The 23,876-nt window shown below is 44.5% G+C and overlaps 1 protein-coding gene across 4 annotated transcripts in view; it reads left to right on the forward strand.

Annotated features, from left to right (window-relative positions):
- Positions 1-23,876, forward strand: part of AATF (apoptosis antagonizing transcription factor) — a 216,266-nt gene that overhangs the window by 63,520 nt on the left and 128,870 nt on the right. For all 4 annotated transcript variants that reach the window (XM_033921907.1, XM_033921909.1, XM_033921908.1 and 1 more), the window contains exons 7-8: positions 998-1,165; positions 1,678-1,761. In XM_033921907.1, coding sequence (XP_033777798.1) covers positions 998-1,165; positions 1,678-1,761 — 252 coding nt within the window. The remainder of the gene's footprint in view (positions 1-997; positions 1,166-1,677; positions 1,762-23,876) is intronic.

Below are 23,876 nucleotides of genomic sequence, written 5' to 3' on the forward strand. Positions count from 1 at the left end.
TACTGCTTGCACACTCCATGTGACCCCAATTACTCTGAACACTGTTAGAATTCTTTTCTGTTTAGTTATAGAGCAGAGCTGAGATGAATTGATAGGAGAAGAAGCTCAGCTACAGCAGTGCTCAGAGTAACTGATGTCATCAAGAAGTCCCTGCCGTGTGAAAAGGGAAAACAATGGAGAAATCCTAAAAGAAAGAGCCAGTACTCTGAGCTATTTTTTTTGCTCTACAGAAAAATACATCAGACAGTTGGGTATCTTCACAAAAAAGATGAGTCATTCAAAAACAGAAAACTAGGCTGTCTAGTGTCTCAGGTGGCAAATAATGGGCATTGATGTGCAGAAGGTTCTGGATTTGATCCCAGAATTGGATTTCTGCATATAGGGTCAGCTGGACTGAGGGTGCTTTAGAGACTGTTCAGTCTTTGGGTGGGAGGGTGTCATGGCCATTGTCTAAGGGTGACACCTAGTGGCCAGATTCTGTTCCCATGATTGCAACTATCCATGTTGTGGGCAGAATGCTATAAAATAGAGGTAAAATTGATGAGGAATGAAAGCTTGTTTTGCTGGACTCCAGCCCTGATTACGCTGCAAATACAGAAAAGCAGGAACAAACTGCCAAGATATTTAAAAAAATGTTTCTCCTGCCATCCTTAAGAGAAACATCACCCAATTATTTATCAACAAGCCTTTCCACATTGTTTTAAGTGTTTTTTAACTGGTGATTTTAGGAACTTACTGGGGCTTATAATGGAAGTAAATATAGAGGGGAAGGCATTTCAAATCAAAATTTAATTCATAAATCAAAAATATTAAATTAGGAGCATTGGCATGACCTAGTGAGAAGTTAACTCAAGCTAGGCACTAAATGTGCCTAGTCGAGTGAACTGCTTCCCTACTCATTGCAGCACTTAAAGATAAGAGACAGACAGACAGCTGAAGATGGATGTCTCTGTTGTCCACATCCTGCATTATCTGACACTAGTTAATGTTCCTGCAGGGTTTTGGCGCCTTTGAACGCTCTGTCTTGACTCAGATTGAACAGATTCTGATGGACAAAGAGCGATTGCTTCGTCGGACACAGACCAAGCGCTCTGCCTATAGAGTGTTGGGGAAAATGGAATCCGAATCCATGACTGCGTGTGAACTTGTGCCAGGAGAGGATGTGGTAAGGACTCTGCTTTGGCAGCATATGCAACAAGACACGAGCATAGTGTGATGGTTAAAACTGGTTACATGTCCAAGAGAAGTGGAAGAAGAAAGAATGAAAAAACATAACACATTTTAAACTTTTATTTGGTCTACAGCTATATCACTTCTCAGCTGACAGCCTGCAATTGTAAAAGTAGCATTAATTTTCATGTGGAGAAATATCTACATAAAGCAATGTACTTGCTCTAAAAAAACGTGTAATCCAAATGCTTTATAATATAAAGTTTACACTTTTGTTCAGTGACTAGAGCCCTTGACCTAAATTACAAAAGAGATTTGTAAAAGTTGTCCACACAGTGCAGATGGTTTGCTTAGAAGCCACCTCCCAAAGTATTGTTTGTGCTTTGGGAAGCTGTGGTCAAAGCTTGGAACAGAGTTTGTGCACTGTACGTTTCTTATCAAATCTGAGGTGCTGGCATACTGGGAGAAGTAGACTGTCCATCCTTTCATTTTACCATCTCTTTGCAGGAGGCCCTACCACAAGGAAAAGCCAATGCTCACCTGAAAGACTTAGATGAGGAGATTTTTGATGACGGTGACTTTTATCATCAGGTACCCATAACCCCTTCACAGTCTCTGTTTCTGGACTTCTGTTCTTCTGTATGCATCAAAATTCCTGACATACAAAAGACTGGTAAAAGATTTGATTTTGTTGGGATATGAAATCTTATCTTCAGAGTTTGAGGCACTGTAGCTAGACCTAAGAATTATAAAAATTTATATAATAGTAAGCTGCAAGGGAGGGCTCTTTGGGGCTCATAATCAAAAAATAAACATCCAAAAAGCATCCTAAATTGGCACTTGGATGTCCTAATTGCCAGGACATCCAAGTGCTGATAATTGAAACCACCTTTTTGTTCCTTTGTACGTCCAGAGCTTGAGATGGGCATGGTGGAAGCGTGTTATGGGCGGGCTTTGGGTGTGCATAAGGGCGGGATAGAATTGGATGTCGTGCAGCGATAATCAAATGCTTTGCAAGATGTCCTGGATGGAACTTAGACGTTCAGAGTTAGATCTGTTTTAGAAGCGTCTAAGTGCCACAAAGGTGCCCAAACTGACCAGATGACCACTGCATGCATCAAGGTAAGACACCCTCACACCCCCCCCCAGTGCTCACTGACCCCATTTCACCAAACAAAAATGAGAAAAAAGAGGTACATACATGGCTCCAGAACAGCATCTGGTATGGGGAAGCCTAGTAGAGCATCAGATGTGTAGAGTTACCTGGTGGGTTAGTGAACCATAGAGAGGAGCTCAAGCAAGGTCCTTGGCATCATTATCGATTCTTCTCTCTCCCTCAATGACCACCTCAACTCCTTGGCTAAATCATGCTTTTTCAGCCTCCACATGCTGAGGAAAGTAAGACCCTATTTTCGCCAACAACATTTCACCATCCTTGTCCAATCCATCATCCTCTCCAAATTAGACTACTGCAATGCCATCTACTTAAGCCTATCAAAAAAAAGTCTTCAAAGACTCCAGCTAATCCAGAATACTGCAGCCAAGTTGATCTTTGCAAAACGCAAGTCTGACCATGTCTCCCCACTCCTTGCCAAACTTCACTGGCTTCCAATGATTTCCAGAATCCATTTCAAATGCTCCTGCCTGGCTTTTAAGATCATTCACGGCATCCTTCCTCCCTTAATCCCACTATCTTATAACTCCTCGAGTCCTGACTTTACCAGACCCGCCCAAAGGTATAAATTATCCTTCCCTCTCTACACGGTATTCGCTATGCAGGCAAACTGGGAAAATCCCTTCTCTTCAGAATCACAGGTCTTTGGAACGACCTTACTACCCCGCTGCGGAACCTGGGCTCCCTCCAATTATTCCGCAAGCAACTGAAAACCTGGCTTTTCACTAAAATGTAATTCTATCCCCCCTTACTCTTCTCTTCTATTTATAAGTTCATGTAAACCTTTTTTTTCCTTCTCTTCCTATATTTTAAGTTCTTGTAAACCGTGCCGAGCTCCACAACATCCGTGGAGATGATGCGGTATATAAACTTAAGGTTTAGTTTAGTTTAGGAGGACCTAAGCCCTTAAGCCACTCTAACCCACATCATCTATGGTATTAAGTTTGAGCCCATCAAAACCCACCCAAGTCCTACTATGCTGTCATATAGGTGTCGCCTGCAGCCATAAGGGCTATTTGAGTGGTAGACAAGTGGGTATAGTAGGTTTTGGGGGGCTTGTAATAAATTATAAGGGGGTTATAGTAAGATATACATCTGGCACTCCTTTATGTGAAGTTTAAAGCAGTGCCCTCTAATGTGCCCCACTGCTCTGTTGAGATGTCTGTGACCAATCTATTACTATGCTGACCCCTACCACATCCGGATTAGGATGTTTTGAACATGGATGTTTTTGTTTTCGAAAAAAGCCAAATAAGTTAGACCTCCTAAACATAAGAACATAAGCAATGTCTCTGCTGGGTCAGACCAGAGGTCCATCGTGCCCAGCAGTCTGCTCATGCGATGGCCCATCAGGTCCAGGACCTGTATAGTAATTCTCTATCTATACCCTTCAATCCCCTTTTCCTTCAGAAAATCATCTAATCCCTTCTTGAAACCCAATAGCGTACTCTGTTCTATCACTCCCTCTAGAAGCGCATTCCAGGTGTCCATCACCCTTTGGGTGAAGAAGAACTTCCTAGCATTGGTTCTGAATCTGTCCCCTCTCAATTTTTATGAATGTCCAAATAGGTCATTTTCAAAAAAAAATTTGTGCATCTAGCAGTTTAAAAATGGATATTTCCCCGCCCCGATATTTGGACATCTTGCAAGATACGTTCAAAGTCGGATGCACTGTCGTAAATGCCCCTTTGTTTTGTTTTGTAAATGGGGTTATTATATTCTGCAGCCAACAAATGAATTCTGATCCCAGTTTGAGAATTCATTTTCTCCAGGGTTATGTTAACCTGGGAAGAGATCTGATGGCAGCTGACTGTGGGTTTTTTTTTAATAAAGATGCATTGCAGTAAAACATATGGGGGACACCTGCTGATCAGATACATAAGCACTCTACCACTACATTTTGCACTTAAGAGATCATGTTTTAATTATCAAAGGTTTTTGATTCAGACTCTTAGTTGCTACTCCCTCTTCTTTGTCATCTCTTAAGTCTCTGGCACTGATTATATAAGCATGGCCTGATGCCAACCAAAGCACAAAACACTTCCCATGACGGGGCTAATCAGACTACATTTCTTTGGTGTTAATTTAGCAGTACACATGGATGAATTCCAACTTCACTGAAATCTGCATTATGAGGTACCTGGGGGGCTTTGGCAGCCCATCAGCCTTGAATATAGGCCCCTGATTCTTTCCTCAGTATACAATCTCTCACATACTTTTTCGTTAGACTTGCTACAGATATACCAGTTGAGTTTGAGATATGAGCTGCCTAAAATCCCACTCTGGGCTAGATGGATAACACATGATCATTAAGACTGTGTAAGTCACTGTTGGCCAATTTTTTTTTTTTAGGCCAACTCTGGAACAGCAATTGATTTTCCAACAAGTTTACTTGCAAGTGATTTGCACAGAAGTTTGCTGCAATTCTGTCTGACCAGTTGCTCTGAGAGCGACTTTGACACATGCGCAGAGCCAGTTTGGGGAAGCCTGAACAGCTGAGTGGCAGGGGAACCCCAAAGCAGCCTCCTGTCACTCAGCTGTTGGGGCTTTTTTTTTTTTTATTTGTTTGTTTAATGGTCAGATGTTGTGCATGTGTTACACATGCACAACATCTGCCCCATAAAAAAATGGTATGCTGACCCCCCCCCCCACACTTCCAACAGCCCACCCCGGAAATAAGGAGGGATGCCCACTACCTCCTGCCACTGCAGAATCCCCATCCCCCCCCCGTGCCAGCCAAAATTGCCACATTGAACCTCCCCTGTACCTGAAAATTAGTTGATAGCAGGAGAGTTCCTCCTGCTCCTTAGGCCCACCACTGCAAAATGGCAGGCCTTCCCCTTTCCTGGTGCATCCTAGGATATGCAGGGAGGAGCCTAAGGTCCTGATTGGCTCAGGGGAGGATCCTTTGGCATCTGAGCCAATCAGGGGAGTAGGCTCCTTCCCGTGCATTCAGTGGCAAGAGGAAGTGGGCTTCCCTGCTGCCAATTTTGACTGGCACAGGGTGGGTTTCACAGTGGCAGGAGGGTGTGGGCATCCCTCCTGCCTCCATTCATTCCGGGGTAGGTCGTCTGGGGAGGGGGGCAATATGGCTTTTTTTTTTTAGATCGATGTAGGTGATCACCATTTTTTGTGAATCACGTCAGTCAGCTAATTTGTATGGCGTTTACCTAACTTGCATGGCTGAGTCTGGAAAACCATGTGGTGAGCCGTTTTATTGCATTGGGTTGGCAAATACGATTGGTTGCTAAACCAGTCAAACTAGTTGCCCTGCTCTCGGTCCCAAGCTGAAATGTGGAGCCTGTAACAGAGTCCTTCCCTGAAGAAGACAATCCTCGAAACTCGAGTCAGGGGGACAAGGACATATTATGGAGGAATAATAAGTGGTCGTTTTTAGTTCACCATAAGCATGAGTTAATTTATTCACCGCTGAGGATCATTAAAGAGACTACACCATCCGATACAGATAAGTTTTTGTTTCAAAGCTTTATTTTATTTTATTTTTCAGTTTTATACACATTGTCTCTCGGATGGTAAAGGGGACAGTGAAAACGATGATGGTCCCCCAATGAACCCCAGTTTGGTGTTATCACTAGTCACGGGTTCTGGGTCTGAGGTTTTCACAATTCTAATTAAATACAACATTATTTCACTTCGAGCTGTGATTATAGAAGATATTAGATTATTTTGAGTATCACAGAGTTATAATTAACATCTCTCTATATTAAAGAAACTAGTTTAGTGACATCGTTAGGCAATCGGAGACTTTAGTGTATCTAGCCCTCTGTTCTCGCAAGACAGAGAGCACCATGGCAGTTCAAACATACTATGAATCATGTAGTGCTGGAAGAAAATGCAATATCTGTTCAAAGGGGATACCACAATTGAGCCTCCAGAGAGAGTTTGGGGGGGAAATTAACAACTGGTGAGGTGGAGGTGGGGGGAGATTGCTAAGATGTGAAGCTTGACAGGGCATCTGCCATTTTGTCCAGTGATGGTCTTTGCATTCACATTGGAAGTTTTGTGTGTTTTTTTTTTTTTTTAACAAATTGAACCCCTACTTGAAAATAACAAAGATTTTTGAGATAGATGATGATATGTGAGGTTCAAGGCTTGCCTTGAACTTGGGCAGTAAACTTGTGCTCCAGTGCAAGTTATACATCATTATTGATCACCAGGGAAAGTGATTTAGGGTGAAGGGCTGTGAGTTGGATAGATTACTCTGGAATTTAAAGAGAAATGCTTTCGTACAGTACATGAGTATAGTGTCCCAAGTCAGAGAGCTGTAATAAGCTATGCAAACTAGATATTTTTCTTAGAGTGTTCGCTTTTACTTTATTCCTTTTGGAGTCCCTTTCTCAAGCAGTGCTGAAATGTAAAGGTGACAGTTAGTGGCATAGCGAGGCTAGGAGGCTCCTGGGGCCATGGCACCACTCGTGCCTCGGCACCAAACCGCCGCCCCCCCCTACCCCCCCCGTACACACACACATACTCTCCTGGGCCCCCATGCTGCCCTTCCCACCCCCGTACCTCTTTAAGTCTTTGCCAGCACGAGCAGATTCTCTGGCCTGGTGCTCATGCTGGCATTGGCTTTCCCTCTGATGTCACTTCCTGGCCCCGCAACCCATAAATGATTTCAGAGGGAGCCAGGCCAGCACAAGCAGCAGGCTAGAGTAGTTGCTCGCGCTGGCGAAGATTTTAAAGAGGTACAGGGGTGGGGTGGAGAAGGGAGGGCGCGAGCATGACATGGGGGGGCAGAGAAGTGTCGTTGCCCCCTCTAAGACGGCGCCTGAGGTGGTCTCCCTTCCCCCTTCCTACATTACTGGCGACATTGCTTCCCATTCCTTCCTTTACATCTCTTGCTGCTTAGCTGTGAACATTGCACCTCAGAAAGCTTAAGCGATGTTTCCACTAAGCAGCAAATGAAAAATTGAGAACTGATCTTGCGTAATCAGTCAGGGCTATCCCATGTAGAAACCCAAATGGCTCAAGCACTTGCTGCATCATTTCTCCTTACAAATATTTCATCAGCAAATGTGCAAAAGCCATCCCAGAGCTGGTGTGCAGAACGCAACTGTGTTTGCACAGTTAGATTACGTGTATATTCTAGTATAGCATGTAAAAGGCCGCTTCTAAAATGACCTCATGTAAAACTATGTAGTGCAGTTAAGGCTGTACTTGCACACAACTTTACCTGAGGCAGGTTCAGGGGTGGGTCACATTTTGGTACATATTTTATACAGTAACATTGTTGCCTGCTCCCAAGCAGGTGTTCAACCTAGCCATTATTGCTGCAGAATTTGTGCTTATATTTATAAAATACTCTGAAATAGGCATCGTCTCCACTTCCAGACTTACGTAATGGTGGTACGATTTTGTTTAAAGAATGTAAATCTCCTGTTGTACTGCCTGGTCACTGTCCTTCTGTTAAAAGCTAATTTAATATCGGCATTTCAAGTGCAATAGGTGAGACAACCCAGCCAGCTGATTAACTAGCTCTACCTTCAGTTCTTTCCTTCTGCATGTGTGCCTGCATGAGTGTTTGTTCTGCTAAACTTGTTGGAGCTTGGAGCCATTTGGCTAGCTCTGATGCAATTGCAGAAGACTCTGGAGGGCCAAGCGATCTGGGTCTTCTCCAACAATGCAACCGCAGTAGCCTACGTCAATCGCCAGGGAGGGATCAAAGCACTTCTCTGAATCAGGAAGCCTGCCTTCTTTCCTTTGGCCAGACTGTTGTCTCCTGGTGCTGACTGCTGACTGCAGTGCATGTGGCGAAAGTGAGACAGCATTGAAACAGACTTCTTCAGCAGACAGACTCTGGATTTGGGTGAGTGGGCTCTGTCCCCAGAGGTGTTCCAAGTGATAGTTGGGCACTGGGGGTGGCCCCGCTTCAACCTCATGGCCATGGCAAGAAACAGGAAAGCAGATCACTTCAGTCAAAGATCCAAGCCCAGCTCTTCAGTCAAAGATCTGGGACTCGATGCTCTGGTGCAGCCGTGGCCTCAGAAGATTCTCCTGTACTATATATGTTCCTCCTTGGCCGATGTTTGGCCGGATCATTCGTAGGATCGCAGCTCATCTGGAACATGTCATTCTGGTGGCTGCAGATTGACCTTACAGATCATAATACACAGATCTGATGCGTCTGCACAAAGGTTGCAGCCTTCGGCTGAGTGCCTTTCTGGACCTTCTCACACAGGGTCTGGTATCCATTGAGGATCCAGGTCACTTTGCTCTTAAAGCACGCAGCTTTAGAACATAAAGGATATTCTGCTCTGGTTGTTGATAACTCTTCTAAAGTCTCCAAAGTTGTCCATGGTATTGGCTTACACTAAGGTGTGGAAGGCCTTCCAACACTGGTGTGCCCAGGACAAGGTGAACCCTTATTTAGCACTATCTTGCTGATTCTCACCTTTCTTCAGGCTTATTTGGATAAAGGCCTCACTGTGGCTTCTCTTAGAGTCCAAGTGGCTGGGCTCTCTTGTTTTAGATCCCGGGAGCATCAGTCTTCCTTGGAGTCTCATCCGGATGTCACTAGATACTTGAAAAGGGCTCTTCATGTCTGACCGCTGGTTAACTATCTTTTCCCTTCCTGGGATCTTAACTTGGGTGTTGTCTAGCCTTACCAAAGCTCCTTTTGAGCCCCTTCAAGATGCTTCCCTCTTGGACTTGAAGCTCAAGACCATTTATTTGGTCGCCATTACTTCAGCTTGTCGTGTGTTGGAGCTGCAGGCTTTGTCTTGCAGGGATCTTTACCTCTGTAACTCGGAGGAAGGGGGTTTCCCTTTGGACGGTTCCTTCCTCCCTGCCAAAGATAGTTTTGGCTTTCCATGTTAAGATGTGTGTTTGCCTGCCTTTCAACTGACCAGGACTGCCTGTTGAAGAGCCTGGATGTGTGCAGAGTTCTTCTGCGTTATCTGGAGGTCACCAGCAAGTTTCATCTCTCTGAACATTTGTTTATGCTAACTCATTCAGTTAAGCGGGGCGCTACCGCTTCCAAGGCCACAATTTCCAGATGAATCCATAGGACCATTTCATCAGCCTACATTCTCTCTGGGAAACAGACTCCTGTTTCCATCAAGGCACATTCTACCAGAAGTGTGACTTCTTCGTGGGCCGAAGCTAGATCTATCTCTCCTGAGGAGATTTGCAGAGCGGCGACGTGATTTTATCTTCCCATGTTTGCCAAGTTCTACAGAATGGGCGTGGCAGCAGGACAGGACTCTGCCTTTGGGTCCTCTGTCTTAAGGGTCAACGCAGCAAGCCCTCCCTAGCTTTTGGGGGGACTGCTTTTGTACATCCCTACTTCCTAGAATGTCTCGCCTATTACACTGGAAAAAGAGATTATGTACTTACCCAGGTAAGCTCTTTTCCAGTAGATAGGTGAGACATTCTAGGTTCCCACACTGTCCTTCTTGCGCTTGCCTACTTTTCAAGTCTATTTGTGTTTCTCCAAGCTGATTCTTGGATGCCCGTCTGCCCTTGAGGGCTGAGAAGAATTTGTATATATGTATGTTGGGGAGTAGTTTCTGAGCTTCTTTCCAAGCCTATGTTGGCGGTTAATGGTACTGTTTAGGTGCTTTTTGGGCAGAACAATTTGTTTAAGCCTGTTGCTACAGGTGCCTCTACTTCACGTGTGTTGGGTGGCTCTACGTGCTACTTCATGTGTGTTGGGTGGCTCTACTGAAGGTGGAGCTAGAGAGCCCAGTGAAGTACAACAGAGGCAAAGTGAAAAATCCGGAATGGATTCCTTCTTCAGCAGTATGCGGCTATAGAGAAATAGCCTTACTGTCTAGAACAGTGGTCCCCAACCCTGTCTTGGAGGACCACCAGGCCAATCGGGTTTTCAGGCTAGCCCTAATGAATATGCATGAAGCAGATTAGCATGCCTGTCACTTCCATTATATGCAAATCTCTCTCATGCATATTCATTAGGGCTAGCCTGAAAACCCGATTGGCCTTGTGGTCCTCCAGGACAAGGTTGGGGACCACTGGTCTAGAATGTCTTGCCTCTCTATTGGAAAAGAGCTTACCAGGGTAAGTGAAATCACATAAGCAGTACATAAACTACCAATATACAGTCTTTGCTCGTATCACTTTATACATTGGGTATTTCAAATAAATTTTTTAAAATGTCTTTAATATTTGCCAAAATTGGGAATAATCCTGAATACATTTCAGCTGAACTAGCAAAGCATGCCAAATTTTGGGTACAGCTCCTGAAAAACCAAGCCATGCATTTTGTTGTTAGCTTGTAATGTTTAGTTGCACTCCTTGACAGATTTTCATTTTTTTATCTGTGACCTTAAGATCTTAACAGGAAAATAGCCACTTTTTCATTCAGATATTATGACTCAACTCTGTAAAATACCTTAAATGCTAAACAGATAACTTTGAATCTAAGTGTCAGTGGGAGCTGATGTAGGTAATGTAACAGCATGGTCATTGTGCTCCATCTTTTTTGTGTGATTACCTAAGCACAAACTGAGGGTTGAGGGGGTCTGTGGGGGTGGAGAGTGGGGGCTCTTTTGTAACCCGGGAGGACAGCAGAGTCCAGTCCTCTTGGAGGGGGGGGGGGTCACCTTTTTTGTAAAACTCCACATTTGTTGCCTGACATTTTGCCCTTGTCTGTTTGTGGTTCCTTTTGGTTAAAAAAGATTGCAACTAAAAAATTACAGTAATCCAGATGTCTCGATACCATTGTCTGAACCACTGTTCCAAACTGTTGCAGTCACAAATTTGATCTTAATTTCCAAACCAATCTAAATTGATTCAACTGGGCTTCCCCAGTAAGCTGCAAATCCAAATATACTCTCAAACTTCCTACATCCAAGACAACTGGAGCAGAATACTCCAACACATAGACGCATGTCAAATCCACAGGTGAAATAATAGCCCCAATCAGTGGTGTACATAAGAACATAAGAAGTTGCCTCCGCTGAGTCAGACCAGAGGTCCATCCTGCCCAGCGGTCCGCTCTCGCGGCGGCCCATCAGGCCTAATTGCCTGAACAGTGTCCCTGACTAATTTTGTAGCTGCCTCTAATCCTATCCCTATTACCTACCTCTACTCCTATCTGTACCCCTCAATCCCTTTGTCCTCCAGGTACCTGTCCAGACCCTCTTTGAAGCCCTGTAGCGTGCTCCTGCTTATCACATCCTCCGGTAGAAACATAGAAAGGTGACGGCAGAAAAGGGCTACAGCCCATCAAGTCTGCTCACTCTACTGACCCACCCCATTAAGTCTGAGTGCTGCTCGACCCATGTAGGGATCCCACGTGGATGTCCCATTTATTCTTAAAGTTGAGCACGCTTGTGGCCTTGATTACCTGCACCGGAAGTTTGTTCCAGTGATCTACCACTCTTTCTGTGAAGAAATACTTCCTGGTGTCACCACTAAATTTCCCTCCTCTGAGTTTGAGCGGGTGCCCCCTTGTGACTGAGGGTCCCTTGGGAAGGAATATATCGTTTTCCACCTCGACACGACCTGTGACGTACTTAAAAGTCTCAATCATGTCACCCCTTTCCCTGCGCTCCTCTAGAGAGTAGAGCTGCAATTTGCCCAGTCTTTCCTCGTATGAGAGACTCTTGAGTCCGGAGACCTTCCTAGTGGCCATTCGCTGAACCGACTCAGCTCGAAGCACATCTTTACGGTAATGTGGCCTCCAGAATTGCACACAGTACTCCAGATGAGGTCTCACCATGGTGCTATACACCATGGTGGCATTATGACTTCAGGTTTGCGGCTGACGAAGCTTCTATTGATACATCCCATCATTTGCCTTGCCTTGCCTTGGATGAGGCCTTCTCCACTTGTTTGGCAGCCTTCTCCACTTGTTTGGTAGCGCATTCCATGTATCCACCACCCTCTGAGTGAAAAAGAACTTCCTGGCGTTTGTTCTAAACCTTTCCCCTTTCAATTTCTCTGAGTGCCCCCTTATACTTGTGTTTCCCCGTAATTTGAAAAATCTGTCCCTGTCTACTCTTTCTATGCCCTTCAAGATCTTGAAGGTTTCTATCATGTCTCCTCTAAGTCTCTGCTTTTCCAGGGAGAAAAGCCCCAGCTTCTTCAGTCTGTCAGTATATGAGAGGTCTTCCATACCCTTTATTAGCTTAGTTGCTCTTTTCTGGACTCTCTCAAGTACCGCCATGTCCTTCTTGAGGTACGGCGACCAGTACTGGACACGGTACTCCAGGTGCATGCGCACCATTGCACGATACAGTGGCAGGATGACTTCCTTCGTCCTGGTTGTGATACCCTTCTTAATGATGCCCAACATTCTGTTTGCCTTCCTTGAGGCTGTGGCGCACTGCGCCGACGCCTTCAATGATGTGTCTACCATCACTCCCAGGTCTCTTTCAAGGTTACTCACCCCTAGCGGTGATCCCCCCATTTTGTAAGTGAACATTGGGTTCTTTTTCCCTACATGCATGACCTTGCATTTCCCTATGTTGAAGCTCATTTGCCACTTTTTGGCCCACTCTTCCAGCGCTGTCAGATCTTTTTGGAGATTTTTGCAGTCCTCCTTGCTTTCAACCCTGCTGTATAATTTGGTGTCATCCGCAAATTTAATAACCTCACATTTTGTTCCTGCTTCCAGGTCGTTAATAAATATATTGAACAGGAGCGGTCCCAGCACCGACCCCTGCGGAACTCCGCTCGTGACCCATTGCCAGTCTGAGTAATGGCCCTTTATTCCAACCCTCTGTTTCCTGTCCGCCAGCCAGTTTTTGATTCATCGGTGGACCTCCCCTTGCACCCCGTGGTTCCATAGCTTCCTTAGCAGTCTTTCATGTGGTACCTTGTCGAAGGCTTTTTGGAAGTCAAGGTAAATGATGTCTATAGATTCCCTTTTATCTACCTGGCTGTTTACCCCCTCAAAGAAGTATAGTAAGTTAGTGAGGCATGACCTGCCCTTGCAGAAGCCATGCTGGCTCGGCTTTAGCCACCCAGTGTTTTCGATGTGTTCCCAGATGCAGTCTTTAATCAGCGCTTCCATCATCTTTTCCGGGACCGAGGTCAAGCTCACCGGCCTGTAGTTTCCTGGGTCTCCCCTTGAGCCTTTCTTGAAGATGGGCGTGACATTTACTATTTTCCAGTCTTCCGGAATCTCTCCAGTTTTTAAGGATAGGTTGCATATTTGTCTAAGTGGCTCAGCTATTTCGTTCCTTAGTTCCTTGAGTACCCTTGGGTGAATGCCGTCCGGACCTGGTGATTTGTCGCTCTTTAGCCTGTCTATCTGCCTGAGGACATCCTCAAGGTTCTGTTCTTGGGCCTGTTCTTTTTAACATTTTTTTAAGTGATTTTGCTGAAATGCTGTCAGGTAAGATTTGCCTCTCTACAGATGATACCAAAATCTGGAATAGATTAGACACCCCGGATGGTGTGAATAACATGAAGAAAGACTTAGCAAAGCTTAAAGAATGATCTGAAATTTGGCAGCTAAAATGAAATGCAAGGTCATGCATTTGGGCTGCAAAAACCCAAAGGAATGGTACAGTTTAGGGGGTCAAGAACTTATGTGCATGACAGAAGAGCGAGATGGGTGTGATTATATGTGATGATCTTAAGGTGGCCAAACAGGTTGATAAAGGTGATGGCGAAAGCTAGAAGCTAGGTTGCATAGGAAGAGGTATGGCCAGTAGAAAAAGGAGGTATTGATGCCCCTGTATAAGACTCTCTGGTGAGACCTCATTTAGAATATTGTGTACCATCCTGGAGACCACACCTTCAAAAAGATATAAAAAGGATGGAGTTAGTCCAAAGGAAGGCTTCTACAATGGTGTATGGTCTTCGTCATAAGTGGTATAGGGACAGACTTAAAGATCTCAATATGTATATTTTAGAGGAAAGGCGGGAGAGGGGAGATGAGACGTTAAAATACTTACATGGTGTAAATGCGCATGAGTCGAGTCTTCCATTTGAAAGGAAGCTCTGGAATGAGAAAGCATAGGTTGCAGTTAAAAGGTAATAGGCTCAGGAGTAAAGAATGACACAGTGGCTGTTACCCACGGTGGGGGGAGAGGGGAGTGCTCACTGCGGGCATGGGGACAAGGCCATCTACCGCCCCGTGGAGCGGGGAATGGCCTTGTCCCCACAGTTAAGAGAGAGGGAATGCGCGCAGTCACTGATCGCGGGCGGCCCCCTCCCTCCTTCCTACCTACCGAAACTATCTCCCTCCCTCTTACCTTCGCGAGGCTTTAGTAAAGTAACTTGCTGAAGCCGACCGAGCCTGCCTGCAGTTGCATGTGTGTGTGGGCGGAAGCTTCTCCTCTGACGTAGCTATATGACAATCTAATGGCCACCAAAGCAGCAAAACTAGACAGACAAATCACCAATCTGCTGTCTTCGACCACAGACTACAAATCCTTAAAAAAAAAACCTAAAACCCTACTCTTCAAAAAATACATAAAACCTATTTAACACGACCAGTTCCTTCCCAATCTCCACCTACCACACTCTCTACCCCTTCAAATCTAAAACGTTTCTAATTACCCAACATGTATCACATCAACATGTATCACATCAACATGTATCACATCAACATGTATCACATCGTATCTGGCGAAGGACGTAAGAAGACTTGAGGCGGTCCAGAGGAGGGCGACAAAAATGATAGGAGGCTTGCACCAGAAGACGTATGAGGAGAGACTGGAAGCCCTGAATATGTATACCGTAGAGGAAAGGAGAGACGGGGGAGATATGATTCAGACGTTCAAATACTTGAAGGGTATTAACGTAGAACAAAATCTTTTCCAGAGAAAGGAAAATGATAAAACCAGAGGACATAATTTGAGGTTGTGGGGTGGTAGATTCGGGGGCAATGTTAGGAAATTCTACTTTACGGAGAGGGTAGTGGATGCCTGGAATGCGCTCCCGAGAGAGGTGGTGGAGAGTAAAACTGTGACTGAGTTCAAAGAAGCGTGGGATGAACACAGAGGATTTAGAATCAGAAAATAATATTAAATATTGAACTAAGGCCAGTACTGGGCAGACTTGCACGGTCTGTGTCTGTATATGGCCGTTTAGTGGAGGGAGGGCTTCAATGGCTGGGAGGGTGTAGATGGGCTGGAGTAAGTCTTAACAGAGATTTCAGAAGTTGGAACCCAAGCACAGTACAGGGTAAAGCTTTGGATTCTTGCCCAGAAATAGCTAAGAAGAAAAAATTAAAAAATTTAAATTGAATCAGGATGGGCAGACTGGATGGACCATTCGGGTCTTTATCTGCCGTCATCTACTATGTTACTATCAAGTTCCCGTAAATTCTTATGCAATTTCTATGCAATTCTTATGACAATTCTTATGTATAGTTATAATTCTTGTAACCTCCTGAGAAATCTTATGTAATTCGCCTTGAACCGCAAGGTAATGGCAAAATAGAAATCACTAATGTAATGTAATGTATTATTTTTTTTTAATCACTGAAGGTTTGTCCTCTTAAACCGTCATACCATCTTGTAAATAAAATCTTATGTCGTTATCAAAAAACTGCAGCTAAATTAAGGAATCCCTGACCCTCCCTTTTGGATATCATCCGATATGGTTGTTAAAACTCCATCTGTATAGCATAGTTATTGAACAGGATCTAACTGCAACACTTCCTTCAGAAAATCTCCTAAGAAGGTTATATAGTTTTAGCTATGATAAGCAACTTTATTAAAAAAAAAGAAACTAAAATCAGCTAAAGGTTTGGAGGACCCATAGCCTGCTTGGTTCCTAAAATTTGTTTGCAGCATACAAAATCTAAACAGGAACTGGTTAAAATTACAAAAATGGAGGGATAAAAAGCATCAGAAGCCCCATCTAGAGCAAAAACTTTCTGTGTATGACTAGAGGTGGTTTTTCTTTCATTTGATCAGAAACCTCCACATAATATTTTTCACTTTTTTTTTTTTTAATGCTCTGTGAATCGGTCAAAACTATAAATAAAGCTACTTACTTTAAATCCAATATGGCTACCATTTTACCCTATGGCTTTTTCAGAGATTTTTGTGGCTATTTTTACACTTGTAACTCACATCATGTGAAAAAGCATTCATGTGATAAAATGAGCTGCATGAAACTTAATTTGGATTCACATTGAGCACTTAATGAGCATTTAAAAAAAAAAAGTTTTAAATATGCAGTAGCTCAGGTGAAGGTGTTTGACCAGTGAAAGAGTCCAGGTTTAGTCATCTGCACAGAAAGGTTTTGCTCTAGATGGGGCTTTTGAGGTAACATAGTAAATGACAGCAGATAAAAACCCAGTCTGCCCAACCATACATGCTCCATAAATTAATTAGTTTAAATGGCCCTTTTTCTTAGATATTTCTGGGCCAGAAACCCAGAGCCCTGCCTGATAGTGTGCTTAAGTTCCATCTACTGGAGTATCCATCAAAGCTCACTCCAGCCCATCCCAGCCGTCGAAACCTTCCCCAGCCCATCCTCAACTGAATAAAAAATAAAATTGTGGAACAAGTAGACAAACATGATTTAAAGAGACGAAGTCAGCATGGGTTCAGCCGAGGGAGATCTTGCCTCACAAATTTGCTTGACTTCTTTGAAGGTGTGAATAAACATGTGGATAAAGGTGAGCCGGTTGATATAGTGTATCTAGATTTTCAGAAAGCTTTTGATAAAGTTCCTCATGAGAGGCTTCTAAGAAAATTAAAGTGATATGGGATAGGTAGCAAAGTTCAGTTGTGGATTAGGAATTGGTTATTGGATAGAAAACAGAGGGTAGGGTTAAATGGTCATTTTTCTCAATGAATGAGAGTAAACAGTGGAGTGACGCAGGGATCTGTACTGGGACTGGTGCTATTTAACTTATTTATAAATGATTTGGAAATTGGAACAATGAGTGAGGTGGTTAAATTTGCAGATGACACTAAACTGTTCAAAGTTGTTAAAATGCAAGCAGATTGTGAAAAATTGCAGGCGGACCTTTGGAAATTGGAAGACTGGGCGTCCAAATGGCAGATGAAATTTAATGTGGACAAATACAAAGTGATGCACATTGAGAAGAATAACCTGAATCACAGTTACCAGATGCTAGGGTCCACCTTGGAGATTAGCGCCTAAGAAAAGGATCTGGGTGTCATCGTACACAATATGATGAAATCTTCCACCCAATGTGTGGCGTTGGCCAAAAAAGCAAATAGGACGCTAGGAATTATTAAAAAAGGGATGGTTAACAAGGCTAAGAATGTTATAATACCCCTGTATTGCTCCATAGTGCAACCTCATCAGGAGTATTGTGTTCAATTCTGGACTTCTTATCTCAAGAAAGATATAGTGGCGTTGGAAAAGATTCAAAGAAGAGCGACCAAGATGGTAAAGGGGATGGAACTCCTCTCATATGAGGAAAGGCTAAAACAGTTAGGGCTCTTCAGCTTGGAAAAGAGACAGCTGAGGGAAGATATGATTGAAGTCTACAAAATCCTGAGTGGAGTAGAGCGGGTACAAGTGCATCGATTTTTCACTCCGTCAAAAATTACAAAGACTAGGGAGCACTCGATGAAGTTACAGGGAAATACAGTACTCCCCCTGAAATTCACGGGGTTCCGTTTCAGGAATCCCTGTGAATTTTGAAAAACCGCGAATACGTTTTTTCGTGGGGGAGACTGGAGAGGCAGGAGAGAGCAGCCGGAGCACCGGCGAGTGAAGGAAATCACTCGCTGTATGCTCTGACCGCCTCTTCCTGCACTAAAGTCGGGCCTTGCCAATCAGAGACAACAAAAGTGTTACTAGTCTCAGATTTGAGCTCAAGCTATAATGACTGCACACAAGGTTTTCTTATAGTCATAGCAGAATCTCTAAAATGTGAATAATGTGAAAAAATATGAAATAGCCCTTTTTACTTAAGAACATAAGGATTGCCGCTGCTGGGTCCAACTAGTGGTCCATCGTGCCCAGCAGTCAGCTCACGCGGTGGCCCTTAGGTCAAAAACCAGTGCCCTAATTGAGTCTAGCTTTACCTGCGTAAGTTCTGGTTCAGCAGGAACTTGTCTAACCTTGTTTTGAATCCCTAGAGGGTGCTTTCCCCTATAATAGCCTCTGGACATGGACCTACTTCAGGGAACCCGATAGAAAGGTTTGACCAAAAAACTTCAGTCTTATAAAAATGTCTGTTAGGAAATGTCTTCAATTACATGTAGGGAATCCTTTCTCTGTTTTACAGGGTTAGGTGGTTCTCTGCACACAGTACCATCCTTTCTTCTGAAGCTAGTTTCTGCCTTCCATGTCAATCAAGAGATTCAGGTTCGGCGAAACAGGACAGAATTTTGCAGAGACTGGATGTGTTGAGAACCCTTCTTATCTATCTGGAGAGGACTAATGATTCCAGACTTTCTGATCATCTTTTTGTGCTGATCAGCCACTTGAGATGTGGCAAGCCAGCTTCCAAGACTTCCATTGCCAGATGGATTCGCATGGCAATTTTCATCTTCCTACGTTGCCTGTGGGAAACACCACATCCAGCAAAAAATATATAGTGGCTTCTTTGGTGGAGTCCCGGGCTATTTCGCCTGATGAAATTTGTAGAGCAGCTACTTGGGCTATTCTTCACACTTTTATGAAATTCTACAGAGTGGATGGGGCGGCTCGAGAGGATGCTGAGTTTGGGTCCTCTGTTCTGCAGGCAGGCTCATCTGTCCCTCCCTAGACATCTGGCACTGCTTTGGTACGTTAGCTAAAGTACAGACTCCTGTGTATATATAACATAACGAAAGATTAGATTCTTACCTCTGTTATGGTAATCTTGTTTCTGTTATCTATTAATATAAACAGGAGTCCGTACAGCTCCACCCTGTGCTGACTTTTGATTTGCCTGATTTCTGCCTTGGACATTGCCAGGATCTGTCTAGGGACCTCTTCTACAGTAAGATTCAGCAGATACATTACTACAGGAGCATGAGGCTCCCTATTCCCTTTGAAGGGTTCTGTAGCTCCTAGTAGGTTCACATTTGCTTGTTAAATGTTTATTGATTATTTCCTAAGTTTCAGAGCAGAACAGAATGTGGCCAGGGAAGCTCCCCATGCCCCTCCATCTCTTTTCTTCTATTTCAGTAGAGTTTGATTGCTTTGGCACCAACTGAAGAGGGAACTGTTCTCCGCTACTGAAGAGGAGTTCATGATCTTAGTGACACCCTTCTGCAGATTCACGGTTAATGGGAATCAACAGCTAAAGTTAAGGACTCCTATATTAACAGAAACAAGATTATTGAAGTAAGATTGTAATATTTTCATTCATGCATCAGCAAGAGGGACTACAACAGGACTGCACTAACTGATCAGTTCAGGATCCTGGGGCGGAAACTGAAACTGAGGGCATGCAAGATAGCCTTCTCGGAGATCCTGCCAGTACCGAGAGCGGACACTCGGAGGCAGAGTGAACTACAAGCAATAAACGGTTGGCTCAGGAGATGATGCGAGGAGGAGGGTTTCCTTTTTGTTCGGAACTGGACAACTTTCTTGGGAAAGAATAAACTCTACAGGAGAGACGGACTGCACCTGAGCACGACTGGGACGAGGATGCTGGCACGCAACGTCCAGAGCATCATAGACTTGGCTTTAAACTAAGGAAGGGGGGAAAGCCGACAGTAAATCTGACACATCGGACAAATGAATCAAAAAAGGATACAGAGTAAGGACATTGTAAAAGAGGGCATGGGACTGAGTGGGAATTTTTGGAAAAAGGACCTAAGGAAGCAATACAAGGGCCTAGGGCCAGGGACATTGAGCAAGGACATTGTAAAAAAAGGGATCGGGGCTGAGTGGGAATTTTTGGGAAAAGGACCTAAGGACGCAATGCAGAGGACCAGGCCCAAGGATATTGAACAAGGGCACTGTAAAAGAGGGCTCAGGACTGAGTTGGAATTTTTTGAAAAAGGACCTAAGGATAGTCTAGGGCACAAATGTCTTTGGTAAGCAGGACTAAAAGAGACAAAGGATCCCAGAAGGACAACCAAAAATGGAGAAACAGGCTGAGGAGGAAACAGATACACCACAGGAGGAGGATGACCGAGACGAGGCTTGGGGACTAGCAACTTACGAGGGGGACGCCAGGATTGCCAAATCACGAGGAAAACCAGCAAGAAAGGCGAACAACCGGGACTTACATTGCTTGTACACTAACGCTAGGAGCCTAGGGGCTAAAATGGGAGAACTGGAAGTATTAGCCTGCAAAAAGGACCTAGACATAATCGGAGTCACAGAAACGTGGTGGACTGATGACAATAAATGAGATGTGGCCTTGCCAGGGTTCAAACTCTACAGGAGAGATAGGTCACACAAAAAGGGTGGAGGAATAGCGCTATATATAAAAGATTCCATACCTTCAACCAGGATGGAAACAGCAGTAAGGGCGGACGACTTGGAATCATTATGGGTTAAACTACCAAGAGGAGCAGGAACAGCCATAAAATTGGGTCTGTACTATCGCCCACCTGAACAATCGGAAGAAATCGACCAGGACCTAGAGGCCAAACTGAGGCAGTTATGCAAAAGCAGAAGCATGGTGGTGATGGGGGACTTCAACTACCCGGGAATAGACTGGAGCATCGGGCACTCAAGCTGTATGAGGAAGACCAAATTCATGGAAGTCACGAGGGACTGTTTCATGGAACAGATGGTCACGGAACCAACACGGGGAGATACCACTCTTGACCTAATCTTCAACGGACTAGGGGGACCTGCTAAGGAGGTGGTGGTACTAGCCCCACTAGGAAACAGCGATCACAACACGATCCAGTACAGGCTAGAAATTGGACCATCAAAGGTGAAAAGAACCACAACGACAGCACTCAACTTCAAAAAAGGGAATTATGATGCCATGAGGAAAATGGTGGGAAAGAAACTCATCGATACCACAAGGAAGATAGAGTCCGTAGAAAAGGCCTGGACCCTACTCAAGGGCACGGTGCACGAAGCACAGAACCTGTGCGTCCCCAAGTTCAGGAAAGGGTGCAAGAAAAATAGAACAAAAAACCCAGTGTGGATAACAAATGCAGTGAAAAAGGCAATAAGCAATAAGAAGGCATCATTTAAACAATGGAAAAAGGACCAGACAGAAGACAACCAAAAGGAGTGTCACCGAGTGGTTAGGAAAGCAAAAAGAGAATATGAAGAAAGACTGGCAGGGGAAGCAACAAACTTCAAATCATTCTTCAGGTATGTCAAGGGGAAGCAACCAGCTAGGGAGGAAGTAGGACCCTTGGATGATGGAGACAGAAAGGGAGTGGTAAAAGAGGAAAAGGAGATAGCGGACAGGTTAAATGAGTTCTTCACGTCAGTTTTCACAATGGAGGACACAACCAACATTCCGGAACCCGAGGAGATCGGAAAAGGAGATCAGGATGAAAATCTGGCCCAACTAGAGGTGAGCAGGATAGATGTCCTCAGGCAGATAGACAGGCTAAAGTGCGACAAATCGCCAGGTCCGGACGGCATTCACCCAAGAGTACTCAAGGAACTAAGGAACGAAATAGCTGAGCCACTTCGACAAATATGCAACCTATCCCTAAAAACTGGAGAGATCCCAGAGGACTGGAAAATAGCAAATGTCACGCCCATCTTCAAGAAAGGCTCAAGGGGAGACCCAGGAAACTACAGGCCGGTGAGCTTGACCTCGGTCCCGGGAAAGATGATGGAAGCGCTGATTAAAGACAGCATTTGGGAACACATCGAAAACAATGGGCAGCTAAAGTCGAGCCAACATGGCTTCTGCAAGGGCAGGTCATGCCTCACGAACTTATTATACTTCTTTGAGGGGGAGAACAGCCAGGTGGATAGAGGGGAATCCATAGACATCATTTACCTTGACTTCCAAAAAGCCTTCGACAAGGTACCACACGAAAGACTGCTAAGGAAGCTATGGAACCACGGGGTGCAAGGGGAGGTCCACCGATGGATCAAAAACTGGCTGGCAGACAGGAAACAGAGAGTTGGAGTAAAGGGCCATTACTCAGATTGGCAAAGAGTCACGAGCGGAGTTCCACAGGGGTCGGTGCTGGGACCGCTCCTGTTCAATATATTTATTAACGACCTGGAGGCGGGAACAAAATGTGAGATTATTAAATTTGCGGATGACACTAAATTATACAGCAGGGTCATAACCATGGAGGACTGCAAAGACCTCCAAAAAGATCTGACAACGCTAGAAGAGTGGGCCAAAAAGTGGCAAATGAGCTTCAACATAGGGAAATGCAAGGTCATGCATATTGGGAAAAAGAACCCGATGTTCACTTACAAGATGGGGGGATCACCGCTAGGGGTGAGCAACCTTGAAAGAGACCTGGGAGTGATGGTGGATACAACATTGAAGGCGTCGGCGCAGTGTGCCACAGCCTCAAGAAAAGCGAACAAAATGTTGGGTATCATTAAGAAAGGTATCACAACCAGGACGAAGGAAGTCATCCTGCCACTGTATCGTGCAATGGTGCGCCCGCACCTGGAGTACTGTGTCCAGTGCTGGTTGCCATACCTCAAGAAAGACATGGCGGTACTTGAGAGAGTCCAGAGAAGAGCAACTAAGCTAATAAAGGGTATGGGGGACCTCTCATATACTGACAGACTGAAAAAGCTGGGGCTTTTCTCCCTGGAAAAGCGACGACTCAGGGGAGACATGATAGAAACCTTCAAGATCATGAAGGGCATAGAAAAAGTGGACAGGGACAGATTTTTCAAACTAAGGGGAACCACAAGTACAAGGGGGCACTCGGAGAAATTGAAAGGGGAAAGGTTTAGAACAAACACCAGGAAGTTCTTTTTCACCCAGAGGGTGGTGGATACATGGAACACGCTGCCGGAGGATGTGATAGGCAGAAGTATGCTACAGGGCTTCAGAGAAGGTCTGGACAGGTACCTAGAGGACAAAGGGATTGAGGGGTACAGATAGGAGTAGAGGTAAGGTTATAGGGACAGGATTAGAGGTAAATTACAAAATTAGTCAGAGACCACTATTCAGGCAGTGGGCCTGATGGGCCGCCGCGGGAGTGGACCGCTGGGCAGGATGGACCTCTGGTCTGCCCCAGCGGAGGCAACTTCTTATGTTCTTATGCTGTTCTAAAATACATGCGAGATGGATGTGTAGACATTCTGAGTCTGATGTCCTTTCTAAATCCCTTTGATGTCTTCCTGTCAGCTCCAGATAAGTGGTGATGGAAGATTTGTTTAGGGGTTCCCTCCCCCTAGAATTGCAAGTTTGACATACAGCAATAGATGACTGATCCATTGTCCTGCAGAATTTCAACTCTTGATAAATTCCAAATTTGGAGTTATGACAAGTTCCATCTTTATCTTTTCCCCTCACTGGTTAATTGGGATGCTGAGGTTAATCTAAATTAAAACGTAAACTAATAGAGGTCATAAAGGGCAGCAGAAACATCTGAGTATTACAAATATTATCATGCACAATTTTATCTTGGCCAGTCCTCAGGAGACAAGTGGCAACAAATTAGAGGTGTTTTAGTGCTCTGTAAAGGTGATTGGTGGGCGGCATTTGCTATTACAGAGCTTCTTGCGAAAGGATCCAGATTGCAATGAGTGCTGTACC

Source organism: Geotrypetes seraphini, chromosome 15 (assembly GCF_902459505.1).
Source record: "Geotrypetes seraphini chromosome 15, aGeoSer1.1, whole genome shotgun sequence".
Lineage (NCBI taxonomy): Eukaryota > Metazoa > Chordata > Amphibia > Gymnophiona > Dermophiidae > Geotrypetes > Geotrypetes seraphini.